The sequence below is a fragment of the Anticarsia gemmatalis genome, chromosome 1 (assembly GCF_050436995.1).
Source record: "Anticarsia gemmatalis isolate Benzon Research Colony breed Stoneville strain chromosome 1, ilAntGemm2 primary, whole genome shotgun sequence".
NCBI classification, from domain to species: domain Eukaryota; kingdom Metazoa; phylum Arthropoda; class Insecta; order Lepidoptera; family Erebidae; genus Anticarsia; species Anticarsia gemmatalis.
Genome location: NC_134745.1, coordinates 4048301 through 4068921, shown reverse-complemented (window position 1 = coordinate 4068921; position 20621 = coordinate 4048301). Strand labels below are relative to the sequence as shown.

General features: G+C 35.1%; 1 protein-coding gene across 4 annotated transcripts; it reads right to left on the bottom strand.

Moving 5' to 3' along the window:
- Positions 1-118: 118 nt before the first annotated feature.
- On the bottom strand, positions 119-20323 carry LOC142972278 (prolyl endopeptidase). Of its 4 annotated transcripts, none has more exons than XM_076113274.1 (17): positions 19957-20047; positions 17396-17457; positions 14827-14928; positions 7428-7651; positions 6837-7024; positions 6348-6430; positions 4696-4838; positions 3915-4074; positions 3495-3614; positions 3277-3357; positions 2780-2965; positions 2279-2392; positions 1801-1949; positions 1272-1484; positions 871-1010; positions 526-710; positions 119-363 (listed from the first exon to the last, which is right to left on the bottom strand). In XM_076113274.1, the coding sequence occupies exons 2-17, from the start codon at positions 17399-17401 to the stop codon at positions 298-300; spliced, it is 2160 nt and encodes a 719-aa protein (XP_075969389.1). In that variant the 5' UTR covers positions 17402-17457; positions 19957-20047; the 3' UTR covers positions 119-297. The 4 variants fall into 4 exon arrangements, with proteins under 4 accessions (XP_075969389.1, XP_075969370.1, XP_075969380.1 ...); XM_076113255.1 differs by lacking the exon at positions 19957-20047 and adding an exon at positions 16562-16657 and having other exon boundaries at positions 17396-17416; XM_076113265.1 differs by lacking the exons at positions 17396-17457; positions 19957-20047 and adding an exon at positions 20267-20323.
- Positions 20324-20621: the final 298 nt, after the last annotated feature.

The window sequence follows — 20621 nt, the reverse complement described above, 5'->3', positions numbered from 1 at the left end:
AACATTATAAGTGTGGTTTGCGATTCACTTTTATTCATGCCATGCCAAAAATAATGCTTATGACTTTTGTAATGTGTGTATTCTCAATTTTCTGGAGATCGTGGAATAAAACAACATATTCAAAAATAAAAACAAAGTTTTATTAATAAAAAATAGTAGCAATGCGTAACAATATCACCAGTCTTAGCGAAGACCCCGAGGTAATCATCGACACACTGTAGTTGGTATATTTACATAATACTATATGCGTTCATCTCATCGTGTAATAATACTATTTGTAACGTATGGCGGGTGGGTTCACTTGATAAACTTGAGGCCGAGCGATTGGCTCATGAAGCACAGGATGTCCGTATGCTCATCGATCTGAAACAATATATCGACCATGTTAAAGCATCCATTTATTATTTATTAAAAGCTTGCTCACTACTTACGGAGGCTACTGAAAATATCTATTACTAAACTCATGAAAACAAACCATAAAAGTTTATATGTTATGCATGCATGCATAAATAATTGAGTACGTACAATCTTAGCAGTAGGCTTGCCGCCGCCGTGGCCGGCCTTGTTGTCGATCCTGGCGAGCAGCGGGCGGCGCTGCGCCGAGCCCCGCGCCGCGTGCTGCAGCGCCGCGATGAACTTCAGCGAGTGTAGCGGCACCACGCGGTCGTCGTGGTCCGCCGTCAGGATCAGCGTCGCGGGGTACTCTGTGCCTGCAAACACAAAATATTGTTATTCAATGAGGATTTTTGTGGTATGTTACCGGCACGTATACGTATTTATGTAGCGTGTACGTGTGGTAAAGTCAAAGTATAAGTTAACTTTCATGTTAATTGTTTATGGCGAATTTAGGAATTAAGTCAAATGGCCTACCATTTTCAGGCTTGTGTATGTTATGTAGGGGCGAATACTTGAGGAGGTAGTCGAACTGGGTTTTGTTGTCGGAGCTGCCGTAGTCTGACACCCACGCGTGACCGATCGTGAACTTCTGGAACCTCAGCATGTCTAATACGCTGTGAACAATAGTATCATCGTCTGTTAATCTATCTGTAGTATTAATCTCATCACATCTAATTATATTATATATAGAAAAAGGTTTATCTTACGCTCTCGAGAGTTTCTAAGGTTCTAAGGACAATGCTTTATCGTGAGCAAAATGTCAACTTGTAGCTCAACAATTTATGTGTTAGACATAATATACGTCGATTTACGCGATGAAATACGTCGAGTTTGAAAATAAATTATAAAAAGAAAGTATGCGTGATAGAACTCACCCGACCTGCACGATGGCAGCCCCGTAGAGGTCAGGTCTCTGGTTGATGCAGGCGGCCACGAGCAGGCCGCCGTTGGAGCCGCCCTGGATGGTGACGAGCGAGGCGCGCGTGTAGTGCTCCGCGATCAGGTACTCGGCCGCCGCCTGGAAGTCGTCGAACACGTTCTGCTTGTTCAGGAGACGACCCGCGTTGTGCCATCTCTCACCGTACTCGCTGTAACAAAAAGTTTTTGATTGATTATAAGTAGATGTGCTTATGGAATTATTTTAGTTATAGCTACTGATTGATCGAACTACAGACTCGTAGTGAAGTGCTGTTAACATTAGTTTTGGTACAATCAAAGTGTATCAGAATACAAAGATAAATAATAGCAAGAATAACTTTATATTTTATTACCCATTTATCAATTATTACCAAATGCATTACAAGAAATTGTAAAGCTAGATGTGTAACTGTAGTACTGTGTGAACCTATACTTTTGAAATAGACAATTAAATAATTACGAAATATTGTGTTAATATCAACATACCCTCCTCCTCTTATGTTAGGTATAGCAACTACTCCGTTAAAGTGTTGCATGAACACTAGACGCGTCACACTGAAGCTGGGCTGAATGTTGATGTTGAAGCCGCCGTAGCCGTAGATCAACGCCGGGTTGGACCCGTCTCGTGATAAACCCTGGAGAAATTAATAAGTATTAAGGATTTTTTGCATAAAATAACACAGCTTAAAAAGAGAGAAATCAAAAAAAAAACAAGTAAAATATCTTGACTATAAATGAAATGCGCTGTGATCAGTAAGGTCTAATGGGATTCAAAGCATACAAGATATTTTAACAGTGCAGTATGACTGAAAACTTAAGCAGAGGAAGGTTAAGTTTTCAGTCATTTTGTGCAAAAAATATTTTATGTAAGATAATAGCAACAAATGGCGAAAGTTGGAGTATTTTGCCATTACGACACACTTAGCCAGCGGTTATTAATTAGTGTATGTTTTAGAATATTTACCTTTTTGGAGACGATAAACATAGGAACTTTAGTGCCGTCTTTGCTAGAGTAGAATATCTGTTTAGCCTCATACTGCGACGCGTCGAATCCTTTCACTTTTACTTCTCTAAATACCTGTAATATAAAAAACATTACATTAATCCATTATTAATATCTATATCAATCGAATTTGAGCTGTGTTCTTGACATTCTTATGCCCGTCCATTATTTGTTACAAGATAATATTCCCATATGCGTCTGGTCTGTTGCTAGTACTTTAACGTTTGCATGCTGTTATGAATTTCTGTTATTATTTATTTATAGATGTTATCCAGTGTATACGTGCGCGTACGAGCACGTGCACGCATTTAGCAAACGAGAATATACAAATACAGGAAATGTTTTTTTTAAGAAATAAGAATTAACGTGCCATAAAAGTAGAAGAGTGGAGAAAGCCAACACATAAAGGATTTGATTATGTCACCAGTTTTAAGCCATTTTTAATATTTTGTTATTACTCACGGTGGGTTTATATGGCTGTTTCTTGAAGTCGACGTGGTAGATCACTCCGGGCGACAGGAACGACATAAAGTGGTAGAAGATCTCCGACTGCTCCTTCTTGCCGGAGAACCCGACTACTGAGCCCACGTCCAGCTCGAACGTTTGTAGCAGCTCGCCGGACTTCATGTTGTGTAGTTGTAATACACTCTGCAAATATACGTAAAAATATTAAAATCATTGTTATGACACGGATATATAGCTAATACGTCCTTTATTATACCGTTTTAAAATTATTAGGAAAGGGTGGAGCTAAATTGTATGGTAACGACTAAAATGAGTTTTCCAAGATCGACGTCACAATATTTAAAATAGTCATATATATATATATATATATCTTGTATTGTTTTCGAACGGCTTGTTGTTTTTTTAACGTTTATTTCTTACAATTTAAACAAAACAACGTACAGTTAGAAACTAAATTCAACGTTAATAATAAGAATTTATATAATAAAGTTTACCTTAACATCTCTGACGTAGTGAATGACCAGTTTATCGTTGTCGACGGCCGACGCCCAGTCTAACACGTCGCTAGGGTGTTCCTGCAACACAAAACAAACATAACATTAGCTCATTTCACTGAAATTACATCCAACTACAACAATTTTCCATTTATCAGTTAATAATCTGAATTAAACTTTATTTTAATAAGGATAAGGTTAGTTTTAAATTTACTTACAGGTATGAGAGTCTGCCAGTTCTCTTCGGCGGGGTTGTGCAGGTCGATCTTGACCAATCTGTAGTTAGGTGAGTTCTTGTTCGTGCGGAATATACACACTGAGCCTTCGTTTGTTACGTACTGGAAATAAAAACAATAATTTTAGATAAAGTAACTTTCTAATCAACTTTCTCAAATATATTCGCTTGCTTATCTGCCCACTAATAATTTATAATCATTGCTCCTTAATTCATTCTTAACAGGGGTTATCACTTTAAAGATTATCGCTGAGCAGAGCAAGAATAAAAAGGGTTCCCTAACGCAACTGCTTTATCAAAAAGAAAAAATAATGTAATTAGGGACAATAATCCCAATGTGTTCACTCCAAATGCCATTTAAATACTTAAATTATTAAAAAGCAGTAATATTGTTAATATTCACCTCATAATCAGCTTCAAACTTGTGCACGATCTGCGTGAGGTGCAGCTTGCCGTTGATCTCGGGCTGCTTGCTGAGGTCCGCGTAGAACAGCAGGTTGTCTCTGCAGTCTTTCACCGGAGACACTATCAGGTACTTGCCACAGTCCGTTACTTCCGCACCACTGAAAAAAAAATTGTTAATTCAATTAAAACAATTTTATGAGTACATTTTAGTTGTGAACGGGCGAATCCGTATACGTACTCGTATGATTCTAGAGTTTTAACAACTACATAATTATATGTCCTTTTACAAAGTACGGACACACTCAAATACTGTAGTTTGGTAGATCTGTACTATTTTCTATTACAACTCTACATTTAAAACTAAAGGTGCAATGTTTGTTCAAAGTGTATCAATAATACTGATGGGGTATACCGTGACGTACTATCGAATAACTATCGAATGTAGTTACATAAAAAAATAAATAAAACACATACGACGGTTTATCTTCACTTCGTATTTGAGTGTGAGTGTCACTGTAGGTAAATTATACATTATTATTACACTCTGAACAAACATGAACACAGATTCTAATTTATACTACCATATCTACTTAACCAAAACTAACTTCGTGGGAAGGATTTATAGTTAATTCATTCATTCATGTGTATAAAGTTATTTTGAAGGACATTTTCCATACCATACACTTTATTTGTTCCTCATTTCTAAGAACATGCAATAACAAAATTATTCTGCAATAAAAAAACTATTGAAAACGTTATAAAAACACATGTATACTAACATCCTCCACAGCGGCTCTTCAGGGAACTCTACAACGATGACATCATCGGACTGCGGCGTGTTGAGGCGATGGTAGCAGAGCTTCTGGTCGCGGTTCACCTCTGTCTCCGAGCCGTCCGTCTTGCCTGTCTGGTCTGGGTACCGCTGATGACAAAACATTTAATCAATAACAAACTAAAACTACTATCTCCATTTAATACTGCATAAGCTAGTATGTAGGTTGGCTGGTAGAAATAATCCAATCATTAAGATATATACTGTGTATATAAAGTTTTTAAAATAAATAAAATATGGACATAATAATTGTGTGCTGCTTCCGGGCTATTCGTAGCTAACAGTGGTGAGATCACCCACGCTTCTGTGTTCATTGGTATCAAGTACAGCTACAGATAAAAGTAAAAAAATATTAATATTATTATGTAGTCTATTAACTACGATCTCAACGCACCTTTGGTTTATCGCATTGGATTTCTTGAATTACTTTTTTCGAAACTTGAGATTTCACAGATTTCTCAGCATGATATACCTGAGATTTAGAGAAATTTCTAAATCGTCGAATACCTTTTGAGATGTAACTATAATGAAGTAATGCTATCGAGTACTAAAAAATATAGAATTCATTACGAGTTACGATACGAGTGAAATACACATATTATACTATATTACTATGCCTAATCATTCACGCTCCACGATCGACGGGATATAAACTAAAAATAATGACTCGAAAACGTTAGCATATTTAACCGACGAACAAAAAAGGAGATTCTACAACTGAAAAAAAAAAATCAATTTCTACGGACGCCGAAGAAAATAATAATACACGGAAATCGAACCCTAAAGCATCAGTTATGATAGTAATCGACTGTGATCGATGGACCATAACTTTTGACTACAGATCATTTTTTCTATTAAACACCTAGCCTAAATCATATTCTACTACAATAAAATGTCATGGCAAGAACACAATAAGATCTCAATTTGTAATACAATGATCACGTAAACACAGGTCGACATTGGCACAGTGCGCGGGTCAACACGTTCTTTAACGTGACAAGATCAATGCTAACAACACAAGTATGGCACGGAGTTCTCCTTGCGAATATATACATTTATTATACTAGCTGAACCGGAAAACGTTGTTTCGCCATATAAAAAAAAATGTGTCGCTTAGATGTATGAAAAATAGATGTTAGCCAATTTTCAGACCTAGTCAATATGCTCACAAAGTTTCATGAGAATCGGTCAAGCCGTTTCGGAGGAGTACGGTAACGAAAACAGTGACGCGAGAATTTTATATATTAGATATGTCTACAGACTATGTACCTGTGTCATATCCTTATTCCTATTTGTTTAAAATACACATCCCGCACTAAGAATATTTCTTATGTCGCGGGGATATTTACAAACAGCGGAAACAAAGTACAACCAGACCCGAAACAACTATCTGTAGATCATACAAATATTTGTTCGGTGTGGGAATCGAACCCACGACCCGACGCTTTGGTAGTGGCGAGGCGAGCACGGAGGCCGTCAAAATTAATAAACGCAATGTAAACACGAAATAAAGCTATGTATGAGAACAGACAAAAGAGTGTATCAGTAACCAGAGCTTACACGCGTTTATTATTAAGACAGTATGTATAATGTACTTACAGAATAAAACAGTCCTTTGTTGTCTTTCGTCCACGACATTGATGCAAACTTCACTTTTTCTAACACTTCTGGGTAATCTTCACCTGAAATAAATAAGTGATTTGCACTTTTGAGTGATGACTAGCAATTGTGATATATTTCCGTATTTTGTATAAGATTTTTTTATTAGAATCGCGATCCAATACAACTTTGTAGATAGGATGAGACGAGATTTTATCGCGACCACGGAGTTTCAGTGCATCATCAATCTATAACAGACTGCATGATTTTCACGTTACTTTGTTATCTAATGATTTCATATTGAAATATTTTTCATTTAACTGGTACAGAGGCAGCCCTAATAGCCGCTGCCTGAACGGTGCTAAAATATACTGAGTATTTAATTTTCATACAATAATACATCGATGATTAAGGATTAGGCAAAACAAATCGAAACTAGTACTGTTGTACAGTGGACCACTCTCGGTTCAAGACGCAATTTAATTTTACCTGTGGCAACATCTTTCAAATGTATAGTGATCCAGTCTGAGCCGCTGGCGGAGAGGCCGTACGCGAAGGTGTTGCCATCCTCCGTGAACCGTGAGCCTGAGAGCGCGATGGTGCCGTCTTCTGATAACGTGTTCGGGTCCAGGAACACGCGGGGCTCGCCTTCAAGACTGTCTTGTACGTATAATACACTGCGAACGAAAGATGTTGATTTAGAATACGTATAATGGATGTTCAACTTTCTAGTATAAATAGTCCTTGTTGTAAAGCTTTCTTATTGATCTCGATTTTCCAGTATTATTATATTATGTGGCCATCATTTGTAAACTTTCTTGTCGCTCTTGATTTTAGCTAATTTAAATATTTTTGTGATAGATTAAGAATGAAATATTGCTCGTAGATTTAAAATTAGCGTTATAAACTTTCCTTTCGAAAACACGACCGTTATGCTAATCATACAAAAATAGAAACACAGTTAAACAAAATGGAGTAAAAAACTTAATGACTAAATTATTTCCTTTTTTACTTATAAAAATCGCAATTTAGACCTGGCAGCATACAAAACGAAAATTCAAATAAAATGTCGTCACTTACTTCTGATTCTGTAGTCCAGTATTTTTGAAGAAGAAGTATCTGTTCCCTCTCCTGAAGGGGCACGAGTATTTGGGATAGTTCCACAGCTCCGTGAGCCTCTGGTTGATGTCCTGCTTCACGGGGCACGCGTCCAGGTACGGCCGTGTGATTTTGTTCTCTGCCTCTATGAACTCTTTGGTTTCGTTCGAGTCTGGGTCTTCTAGCCAACGGTATGGGTCGATGATCTGTTGGTTAACAATACTATTAATAATCTAATACATTATGGAGATGCCTGACCTACCAGGTCAATGATAGATAACATCTGTGTGTACTGGAAATCAAAGACCGCCATTCAGGCATTGTTATAAAGCTACTATCTACGAAATGTAGTTTCAGTGCTCTAGTCAATCCATTAACTAAAAGATTTTATATAAAATAAGTTGGGCTGGACTTTATTAAGTTTCTATGTGTTGGTGAAATTAAATAGACAGAAATTAAATTACTGGCCGATATGCATGAAAGAAGGGTACTAATCAGCTGAAAACGGTAGATAGTAGGTACTACAAAATCTTACGATTCTGTAACCTTTCATTACAATCGATTCGTAGTATTTTTATTTCCCCAGCTGACCGCAAAAATAGTTTACTTTTTACAATGTAGTGATAATAGTCACGTGCAAGTTCTGATTGTAAACATAAATTATGGATAATTTAAGTGTAGCAAATTATCGATACACGTGGAGTAGGTTTAACTATAACTGGTTATGACAGCTGAGTGCTGGATACAATTTTCTTGTGGACAAGTGAGAATAATTACTGCCTAGATATAGAAATGAGTAGACCTATATTGTGCATTTAGCAGTCTATTCGTCCGGGAGACGACCCTTGCCCAGCAGTGGTAAAGTCATGGGATAAAGAGTAATAAATGCCTCTTAATCAATCATTGATTCGTTCATCCCTCGTTAAAGTTTGTAGCCACTTTCGATTGAAAATTTAAACATTGTACATGACATACTGTTGTATGACAGTTTTTGTGAGTTTGGTAAGATTTGGGCCATTGTATGCATATGGTTGTCCTTACGTTGTTTTTAGTTTTTTTACCAAGGATATAAGAATTGCTCCTAAAGTAGGTACGTAGTATTACCTAGCTTGTTAGTTGATGAGATTAACGAGTAAACTGGTGTAATGTGACATGCAATGCACTAGTTTACATCGGAACTCTTCTTGGAAGACATGTAATTCTCCTATCCGAAGTTGTTTAAGAGATTTGACACTAATGACCTTACTTAAATAAAATCATTTACTTCAAAAAGTCGCTATAAATAGCATAACATCATGATATTTTAATTAATTAATTACTTGAATCAAGAAATCATTATTAAACGACTTAATTAAAAAGTAAACGTGTTTAATCAAGCTGTCATGATAATATAATTGCGTTACTGGATTAAATTTTAATTACAGCTTCGCTAAACAATGTCGGCCACGCAAATATGCGCGACAAGCATTAATCATAAATTATGCATCTAACAACTTTTCTAAAAATAACTGCGCAATATTAGTTTCACACACATACAAGCTTTTATTGATATTGTCAGTTGTCAGTGAAATATATTTTAACTACTACTCTTCTAAAGCTTTTTGAAAAGTTTAGAGGTGGAAAGGTTTTATGACGATGTTTTCCTGAAGCGTTAAGTTAACTGCCCTTATTTTGCAGAGCACGCGTCATAACTTAAAAACTGAGAGGTCACGTATTACTAACCTTTATTGAACACTCTTCAATTTTATGAAAAATATATTTTACAATATAACATTTTTATATAAAACTAAAACAGCAACGTGATTCAAAAGGGTATTTTTATATCTTGATCGATGACACACCTTCATTGTTTCCTCTTGAAATTACTTTTGAGATTAAACTTGTAGAACATAATTTCTTAAAGCACTATTATTTATCCATTTTGTATTCTCTGAGACAATAGTAATCGTAAATAGCCATAGCGTAACCAGCCTATATGTATGTTGTAAACAAATAATATAAGATTATTTGTTATTCGATGTTAAATGCAATCTGAACGTCTAGAATTTCAGTAATTTTATTTAAGTTTTCGATACAACTCCACCGTACTCGTTAGAGCTGCTTTGCCGACAAAAAAGCCATTCGGTAATCTTGAACTATTTTAATAAAAAATTAAGGCAGTGAATTCATCCCAATCGTGAACATTTTTCAAGATCCGTAAAGGCAATTACTACGTTTTATCTCTTACATTTAATCTTAAAGACGAAGTTATTTATCTTAATTAACACGTTCCAATCAACACAGCGAGACAGCTTAATAATTCACATTCAACATTCTGTGTAAATCAACGTCGAGGGAAAAAACCACAAATACGTAATATTTCAGGCTAAAAAAACATCTTAGTTATAAAAAATCTATTTGTTGTAAAAGAGGTCAATGAGCTATCATTGAATATTTAATAAAAAACAGGTTTCTTGTTGATTTTACTGATAATGTTAAGGTGGCAACAGACTTGATATTCATAGATCCGAATAGTAGCACAATATACGAAAACTTTCCGCAAGATATGAAAGCAAGCAAGGCAGTATAAAAAATTACAAGCTACGTAAGTAACTGACGAATTATAATTTCTATGTTCTTTTTCGATCCTTATTAGCGATGATCCATTTTATAAAGGCTGCAATGCGATCTCTCTGCAATCGGGAAGTAAAAGCATGTTCTGATGTTAATCCAAGGCCTCCTGTCATCTCCTAACGTCTTAGGCGAAAAGAGTTCCCTATTCCTATTAATTTATTAATTATCATCTACATGTAACAAAATAACTAAAGAACTAACATTATACGCAACAGATCTGTCGCCGCCTTTGTAACTAAACAGTACCAGACCTTATTTGTATACTACGTTCACTCTCAGAATATTGAGCAAGGTTGTGGTGTACATTCGGAATATTAACTGCAATAGCTATGTTTTGTATACATTTTGCGGTTCAATATGTTAATGATACTGCCATTTGATCTTAACCACACAGGATCATGATTATAATAATAAATTATATTTTACGTCACTAAAAGACACTGACTTATATTAACCCATTACTGTTCCGCTGCTAGGCTAGGATCTCCTAGGGGAATGAGAGAGGGATTAGGCCAAGAGTTCAACTCCCTGGCTAAATACAGTTTAGGAGCTTGAAATCCCCTAAGATCTATTAACTGTTTGAAAGAATTGTCAGACATGCAAGGTTTCATATATGATTTTGTTCTGTCTTTTTCGAAAACTAAAATTATGTGAAATTATTATAATCAATGCTTGAATGAATCGCTATACGATATGAAGTAATATAAAACTTTACACTTAAATCCACATTTTCTGATAAATGCATTAAATCTGAGCGATAAACACCGTCCGCCGCACCTAAGCATATTAAACAATAATTTATAGCGTACCTAACGTAATATGCGCATACGCAACGATAATGTTTTCATAATATGTTACATCCGTAGATTCCGTAGTTATTGTAAATTTAAACCAGTGCTGTAATATCACCTATATTTAGAAAACACATACAAGCACAGCTGGAGGGATAGATTATATTTATAAAGTTCTTCCCAAAATACTTAAAACATCTTTTAAAGAGCACTAACCCCTAGTCTGTTAAAAATATACGGATTGTTTTTTCATATTCCCTTATGGCCAGCCTTCCTTAACTTCTCCTCCACTTCGCTCTATCCTCGACATCGCGTCACATAAAAAAAATATGACGTTTGTATCTTGTAGGAAAGAAAATAATCCGATACAACTAAGCAGTATTAATGACAATGCCAGGACAACTGGTTGATTTCCTTGAAAACTTTTCCCGTTTAATCTCTTAACATTCATACATGCAGATGTATCATTAGGTATTTAGCATCATTGTCAGCGAGATCAATAGGATATAAAGAGGATTTATGGCGCGCTCTGCCTCACTGAAAAAATAATACACGAAGTTTATGGCAACAAATATTAAACGTCTTCCTCGATCGCGTGCTTAGAGAATCAAATTACTCACTGTAATCTGTGTTCAAATCGTGACTATACAAAAAGGTTTGATTAAAATACTAATGCGTGCTTGCTCGGTTATAAATTTCAAGCCCTGATTACGTGTATTATTATTCGGTTATATTTTAACTGTTCTCATCACATAAAACCGAGAAGATAGAAATTATCACTAGTTTAGTTAGGTTGAGGCCTCTTCATTAAAAGGGATCCTTTTCGACTAGCGACAGTTTATAATAAGGGACTTTCAATTAAATCCTGTAAGAGAGTTCTTAAAATTAATGAGTTTGCTTCAAACCAAAACCGTTACACCAAAAGAAGGTAGATTTTTCAATTTCATATCAGAAACAGTTACATCGTTTTTAGAGACTATAAAATGTTAGCGTGCAAATGATGCCTAACGTTGCAGATCCAATTTTATTACACCTAGTGCCGTTTTTCCAATCTAGTTTTATTGATTTCTAGTTTTTTTGAAGTGGCTAGAATGCTAACTGTAAATTTTGTAATACTACGAGTACTGGATAACATTTCTTTCTTATTCGCTTGAAGTAAAGTTGAGCTAACGATATCATTCAGTTTTTAAAATGGTTAAATTATAACAGTAAGTTTAAAACGATAACTTTCAGACCCTTGTTAATTTTTATTTAGTTGCTTTGAGCGCAAAGCCATCTTTTGTTGCTTTTACTTAATAAATGGTTCGCATTTCTAATCTTACGATTTGAAGACATCTCACCATAAAGAGCGCTCTGCTGGAAATACGATTGTGGTTACGATTTTGGTAAGTGTTACTGGCGGTAAAATAAATAAATAAATATATTGGGACAACTCACACACGGTCATTTGATTCCAAACTAAGCAGAGCTTGTACTATGGTAACCAAATAACTGATAAACATACTTATATACTTCTAAATACATACTTATATAGATACATTAACATCCAGGCTCAGAACAAATACTCGTGCTCATCACACAAAGATTTGTCAAAGGTTTAAATGTAAATTCTATACTGAAATGTTACTACAAAAATGAAAGAAAATAAGTATCGTAGCATCTGTGTGATCACGGTAAAAGCTATCATCAACAAGGAAATCAATTATACATAGACGTCATTGAACAAGTTAATAATTTAAACGTGTCTATAGGAAACATTATGAGGAAAGGAGTTAATACATTCAGAGCGTGTGATGATTCTAAGAACGATAGCAAACATTGCTGCTAGTCACGTCCCTACTACACTATTAGCTTTCCTGTGTCTTGTGGAATCTATTTTTCTTCATATATCAATGGCAAGGCAAGACAAGACAAGGCACAGTAAGGCAAAACTCAAGGCTAAACCCGTTCCTCGATTGGGTGGAGACCCTGGCCCACTGGGTGATGGACAGTCATGGGTTCAAAAAATGTTAAATTATGGGTGCCGCAAGATAATCGGCTGAGATGAGGGAGGTTTTAACGGAGAAGAGAAATGATTTGGATAAATCAAAGATGCCCAACATAGCGAATTATAGAAGCAATTTGATATTCAATAGAGCGCTTATTGCGGCCTTTTCCCCAGCAGTGAGACACTAAATCAATTAACTGATCAGTTACAGATACCATTCATATGACAACCCTTAGCTTGAATAAAATGCTTTTAGTTGTTCGTTCAACGTTTAATAACGCGCGTTCATCACGTGTGACCGGGCTCTAAGGCTAGGCTTAAGGCTTAATTCGCCCTTTCAAGAACGGTTTAATTGGTTAGTTATGCAGAAAACTGGACATGTTTATAATATGGCCGCACAGAACTACAACTTGTTCTACAAGTCGGTCTATAGGCATATTCTTCACGTGTGATTTGAACTTCTACATACTTAACCAGAAAATTAACAACATTTTTATATACAATACACGTTTCCTTATAATTAGGTATGAAAGTAAGGTTAGTGATTTCACTCAAGAATTTTTTTTTCTTTACTTTTGGAAATGTGCAAAAATTGCTACATGTTATAAAGAAAGAACTGAGAAAGTAGTAAAAAAGTTTATGTGGCAATGTTTGGATGAATTATATAATAGGAAGGAAAATCTTACAGCTTTTAGATATACTATGCGACGGAAAAAGTGGCAGCAATTTTACCAAAAACGAAACTAGAAAACGATTATGGTCATTAATCAGCGCCAGAAAGAGTTTCTTCCATTAAGGAAAATAAAATTACACGGTGTTTGTTAGCTATTAAAATAAAACTATTAAAACCTGGCTGTACAAAAAACATACATACACGTTCGTTCAGAGCTTTTTACTAACTTTGATCTAACCGCCTAACAAGAAACATTGACCCCGGATATGTTTTTAAGCTTTTTTACCAAGTACAGTAATTTTAAATGACGTGTTTTGATTGATTATTTAAAAACAATTCCTCTTTATTTTACACGATATTTGATAAAAATTACGATAGAATATATTTTTGTTTGCGCGGTAATTGGGGAGGACAATGCGACGGTCACAGATAATGATATATTAGACAACTTTATCAAACATAATATACGTCGTATTCCATTTATATTCATGAATATTATCTTCAATTTCTTAAATTTTAGATAAGTAGAGACAGTTTTCATGGTAATGTATACGGAAATCATTATGATTCCAATATTTTGAACGTCAAAAAGTCAATGTGGATATTTTGTTATGCAGTGAATTCCACTTAAATAGTATGCATTGCCTTCCCATGTAAAGAAAACTTTATACAGTTTATACAAAAAATATTAAACTTGTCCGGTTTATATGGTAATGCTTGCCCTTAAGGTATTCTATTTTGACGTGAACGTATATTTATGCTAACTAGTTTAGCCGCCGTCGAAAGCTTTTATAGGCGACATCTCCCTCGAATAAATACGCAATTTACCTCAACATAAAATACGTATATGTACCTAAAATATATTAGAATTACGTCACATAACGACTGATAGGTTTTTTGTGATGATAAAACTGGACCGTCGCGTATTGTTAGGCGCTAAAACACGTGACCTTTGACCATAATTCACTGATTAGTCGCCATAGCGTGACGTATACTAATCATGTGTTTAGACTATTAGACCGGCGAGTATTACGAGCTAGTCTCAGCTCTAACACAATTAGTCCTGTGCCTTTGTACTTATCGCTTAATCGATTACACGCATATCGCGTTGTATCAGTACTATCGGAACAATTTATACTAGTGGGTTAATGAAATTCAATGCGTACACATGTTTAAGCCAATCAAGAGTTGTTTACATTCGTATTTCGATAATTATATCCATGGCAGGTTCAGTCTTAAATTTTTAAAATTGGCTGTTCAATAAAATGAATAAAGCGGCTATCGTATACAAACAAAGTAGTAAATGATTAGTCTTACCTTAGTGCCATGGTAATCGTCGACGACGCTCTCGTCCCTCCTGACGTCGGGGTACTCGAAGACCATCTTCTTGGGGGTTGTGGATGTCGATGCGCGCGCGCACTGCAACAACGCACACACTGACACAACACTCGCATACTCAAAAACGCGCATGACGAACCTTGCGCGCGCTACCACACAGTACCGACTGAACGGCTTCGGGGAAACAAACGTCTTATATGGTAATACCATCGGAGCATTCGGACTATTTGGAACCAACCAACCGTGCTATCGCTTGTGATCTTCGGAGTTGGCACAGGAGACAATTTACTCATTTCTGCTTCATTTCCATGGACGATGACATTTACAGTACTTTTCATATTGTTATTCTAAACAGCCAGTAGACGTTTGGTTGGCTATGGTGTCAAAGAGGTCTATTACGCTATTTTTGTAACGATTGTTTTGATTGAAACGCGTAACAATCAACATAATATGAATATTAGTTATGCGATACGATGTCAATACAACTCGCATGGCTTGTTTTTGTCTACAAGTGGCTAATTTTAACAAACAAAAAAGTTTAAAGTTCTGCACGTTATGTGCCGAAATTATGTACCGTACGTTATGTTAATTCTTTTAAACTTTAGAACATATAATGTATAAATAATCGTTTAATGAGAGATGTGTGCACATTTCTCTTTTGCGTTTTTGGTTGACTACTATTTAGGAATCTGCTACGCGCTGTTACTAGCATATAAGAAAGAAAATGGCCTTACCGATTGAAACCAATACCACGTATATCTTTATGCTATAGAACTAGTTCAACGTTTTCGAGATCGCGATTGTAAAACGAAAAACCCACGACTTATCAGCTCCTCTTCTAACTAACGAATGTAAGAGGTCATTCTCTAAGATTATTGATAAAATATGAGTGTATGCTAAAAAGTTTAATCCTCATATGAACGTAAACAAGTGCGAAAGAATGACGCGGTATGTCTTAAACAGGTTTCGAAGAGACCTCAGTAACAGTGAATGTAGAAACGAAGAGCTTCGTGCTTACCGAAAACTTCGAACTATTATTTACAGCCGAACAAATATTTTCACAATTTCATAGAAATAGTAATAACTCCGACCTAGTAGACATTAATGTAGTACAATTTTCAAGTAAAAATCGATGGCCACCTTAAATGACCTTGCCTTACTAAAGCCTATCCTTGTTTTAGTAATAAAAGTCGATCGAAGAGGGTGGAAGGTGATGAATCATTAAATACTGCCGGGCCCTACGGTTTATGACCGACCCTGAAAAAATAATACAATACAGCAGAACTTTTTGATTTGCAATTTTATTCTATGGAATGTTTAATTTATTTTCTTTGAAAGATGTTTGGATAGTAAGACTGTGTGTTTTGTATCCATATAACTTGTTAAGTTTTGGGTCCATATTGTTAAGAGGGTGAGCAATGAGCATATTGCATTTGATTGAGAATTTTCTATTTTTCCTGATTGGCTTTATAATAACAAGAAAAGCATACGAAGGATATAAACCTTGGGTTTTATATTGCAGTGTAATTGCGTCGATGGATTACGCAAACCTAGGCTATAATCTTCATAATTATTTGACATCATCACTTATCGGAATCTAATTAAACAGTGACAAGCAGATTTGGCCCGCAGGAGTATGGTCTACTTTTTGCCATATTACAATATAAATGACCCATTTGTATTATTATTAATACGCGAAATGAATGAGACCTACCAATAGCAGAAATGCGGCAATACAACTCGTAGCCAAGCAGTGCCCGAGTGTATCGCTGGACTCGAGCCCGTAATTATGGCACTTTATCACTTCTATCTGTAAAAAATACGATACTCTATTTGAACGATAACACACTGGCTGACTATGGAAGAGAGGAAAAAAGGGCTGCCCCGCATCGCGGCGTATAAGCATCCACTTGCTTCTCATAACGAGCGTGGTCGTGGACTATTCTTTGGTACCACTCCATGTCAATGCGTGTCTTATTTACATCGTGTGAAATAAACAAATTCTAAACTGCCTATTATAAATGCAGCGACCGAAATTTTATTTTCGACGAGCATTTAGCCTCAATTAAGCAACAGGAAAATAAAAATACTTGTCAAAAAATATATTTTTTTAAAATACGAGACTTCAAATATTTAACATGCCACAGTCGTAAACCTAGTAATTCCGAGGATAATCTATTAGTTTGTGGATAAGAATGCAATTTATAAAATAAACCCGTTATCATTTCTACCACAAAGGTGATCATCGATGCATAATAAAGTTAATCAAGAGCGACTTGACTATCTTAATTATTGTTTTGACGAATAGAGCTTAGATAAGACATGGATTCGGCTCTGGGTTTAGTTTAGGTACTGCAGTAACCAGTAACCACAGAAATCAGAATATTCCAATATCTATACCACTAAGAAAATATAATTTTAAATTGGTTTTTATTCAACAATAGATCAAAATAAATTTAAAACTCACAAATAAATGTCTATTTAGTATTATTTCCACTTACGTGTAGTTATATGAGTCTGTTACGAATAGTGAAAGTGCTTCAATTACCTGCATTGATGGTACGTGCTCGCAGAACGACTGTTCGAGTGTATTGTTGTCTGTTGCACTATCTGTGTAATAATATTGCGTATTATACGTGATAACTTGAGTAAATAATAAGATAAATGTAACTTGCTCTCGATAGCCTTTCTAGATAGGTAGTTACAGATTTTATATTACTCAATTGTAGTCTTTTTACTTCAAAAGTTAATTAACGTTTCGTCTTTATTCAACCGCATCTATCAGCCAGCACCAATATAAATTAGGTACTTCCTATCAAAATTAGCTCTTTCGTTTGCCAAGCCGTTTTGGTGAAATGTACTGCCGATGGTTTACCGAAAAGGATCGAGTTGAGAGTGTTTTAAATATTGATAAATCAATCCACCGTGTCTTAAAGAATTCTTACGATTAGACAACCAAAATTTCACACAGTACGCGACATTTTTAGATCAGTTTGTTGTCCGTCTGAAATACGGCATTAAAATGTTATTCACGAAAATGCAATTTTTAATGCGAAAATGCGAATTTCGCAAAAAAATACAGTTGTCCAAACCGGCACGTACTGAGTTCGATTGATGGCCTAAACCGGTTGTAACTTTTTATCTTTTGTGCTCTACGACACAATAATTCGTCATATCTACCGAAGAAAATATCATTCAAAAACAAAAGATACAACTATTATTTCAAGGGTTTTCCTCTAATGACAGGAACACTAGATCAACAAGCTGATAATCTTAACGACTGTGGTGTTAATGAACAAACGCCCACCAATTCGCGAAACTTTATTAGACATCAACTTCAAGATGTTTTGAACTATGGGCAGCATATTTGTGACCTGTGTAATTTATATGACACCTCTTTGCGGTCTTGATGATCTTTAGACTGTTCAATAACAATATTTGAGGCCCAACATTGTAGTATTTATTACTTGTTAACTTTTTTATGGACATGATGGCTTGGCAATTAAAGGTACTATAATGTTATGACAGGTGATTGATATTGGCGATTTTTATCTTTTTTTGCAAGCCAGTTTTGAATTTTAACCCTACATCCTCATAGTCAAAATACTACCTAAAGCAATTCTTGAATGAGCTTAACTAAAGGAGTGAATAAAGGGATCACTGGTAAAGGTGTTAGGAGATATAGGAAATATGCTGCTTGTCTCAGGAATCAATTGAAATCAATCATGAATTTGACTTAATTAAACGCAAACCACATTTATATTTAAAAATAGTCCAATAAACTGAATTAGCATTTAAATATAACTCAAAAAGACTATACAAAATGTTTCTGTAATACAAAAATAAACCAGAACCACCTAATAGTGTAATGAACTGTTATGCAAATAAAAATGTTGGTATTTCACTCTCCCATACAGATTCTTGTGATAGACAATGCATAGCTCCGAGTGCCATTGTCAACACCACCCATTGTTATAGTAAACAATAAATCATTTCATATAGAATTAGCCTTATTACTATGCTGTTAATGTTACACAGTTCTGCCACTTACGTCAAAGTTTTATTGCTAGCTATATTTGTAGGTGATTAAACCACATTATTGGTGTACAAATGAATTTTATTCTGTGGTGAACTAGAAAAGAGTTTCTGATCCAACAGATTTTATAATCTGTAAAAAAAAAATACTGTGGCCAGATTTCACATGTTCAGAAAGTATTTCTTTCTTTTCTGTAATGGTATATTAAAATGAAATTGATTCCATATTCTTTCACAACTGTAGAAATCAATGGCAAGATAACAATATTTTACTCCAATCTAAGTGTCTAATACCTATATCTATAGATATGTTTATGTAATACTTATTATCTTCAAGTGAAAAAGGAATTTCCAGTGAACATGATTTAGAATAAATTAAACAAGTGAAAGTTTGAGATGTTAGAACTGAAAGAAGTTGAAATTAAACTGAATTTGATGGTGTTTAAGAACTGAAATAGCTATTTAGATAAAATACTTTTTAGTTGCATAACTCCTGGGTAGTTATTACCCCTCATAAAAAGGAATTATATTACCCATTAAATTAAATAAGGTCTTAGAACTTTTTAAGAGTTATTGACATATGAGCTGACTAATTCTTTCATTAAACACAAGGCTGATTATAATTAGAAATCAAAACAGGCCCAAAAACATAAACCATCTGTTTAAAACTATCATTCAACATTCAATCAACTTGAATTAGATTCAAATTGGACTTCCAATGGGGACAACCGCCAGTGTAGATAAACGACTACAATCTACATAACAACAACACACGCAAGATTTATCTCGAGGGCAATAAGGTCGACAATCACGCGTCCTACATGACGGATATGGTACTTGTTGGAATCGATACAGTACGCTGACGGACAATTTACTACAAAACTTTTAAGGTTACTTTCCGTTCTCGTAACATAATATCTCTAAAATATTGACATAAACTACGAGTATTATGAACTTTCACGCGATATTTACACTTTAATAATGCATCACAATTGATTTAAATTCAAATTCTCACAGCTGAAATCGTTCGCATATTGCTATCACGTAAACAATGTAAACATTGAAAATTCTTACCAATGAATTTTTGTTGTTAACAAAATGACTTGTAGTTTTTGCACGAGTGAATACTTTCCGTTGTTTGACCGTAAATACGTTTAAATTTGTTGTAATGCGGCAATGATTGGCAAAAAAGCGACGCACCGCCATGCAATTTGACATTTTGGACGCGGTATTGCCAAGTAGAAAAATAAAATTAGAAAAAAGAAATGGTAGAAATCGTGACACAGAATGTCAACTTGTCAAACAGATATTTTTTACACAGCCTACGTTTCTTGTTACGACTGTTTCACATTGCATACAAATAGTACTCCACTAAGAACCTCACCTTTGTAGGTTCAGCAATTAAAATGTGAGGCAACGTTTCCATCTTTTTGCTCTATCTACAGTTCTGGGCACTCTCAGATACTCCGGATTTTCACGTAATTTCTATTTAAATTCTGACTTACGAAAGGCAACGCATAGCCGACGAGTCCTAAAAAGTAATTTAAAAAATAATAACGTTATTGGTACTGTTTAAGATTATATCTTAACCCAATGCTTTACTCAAAATTATGCAGCCTGTTGTCGCAAAGTAATTATGCAGTTGATGTCCAAACTATTTGTTTGTTGCAATACTTAGGCGAAACGTGGGTACAGACGTAAGACGTTAGATACGTTACTTAAGCAAAATAGATAATGTT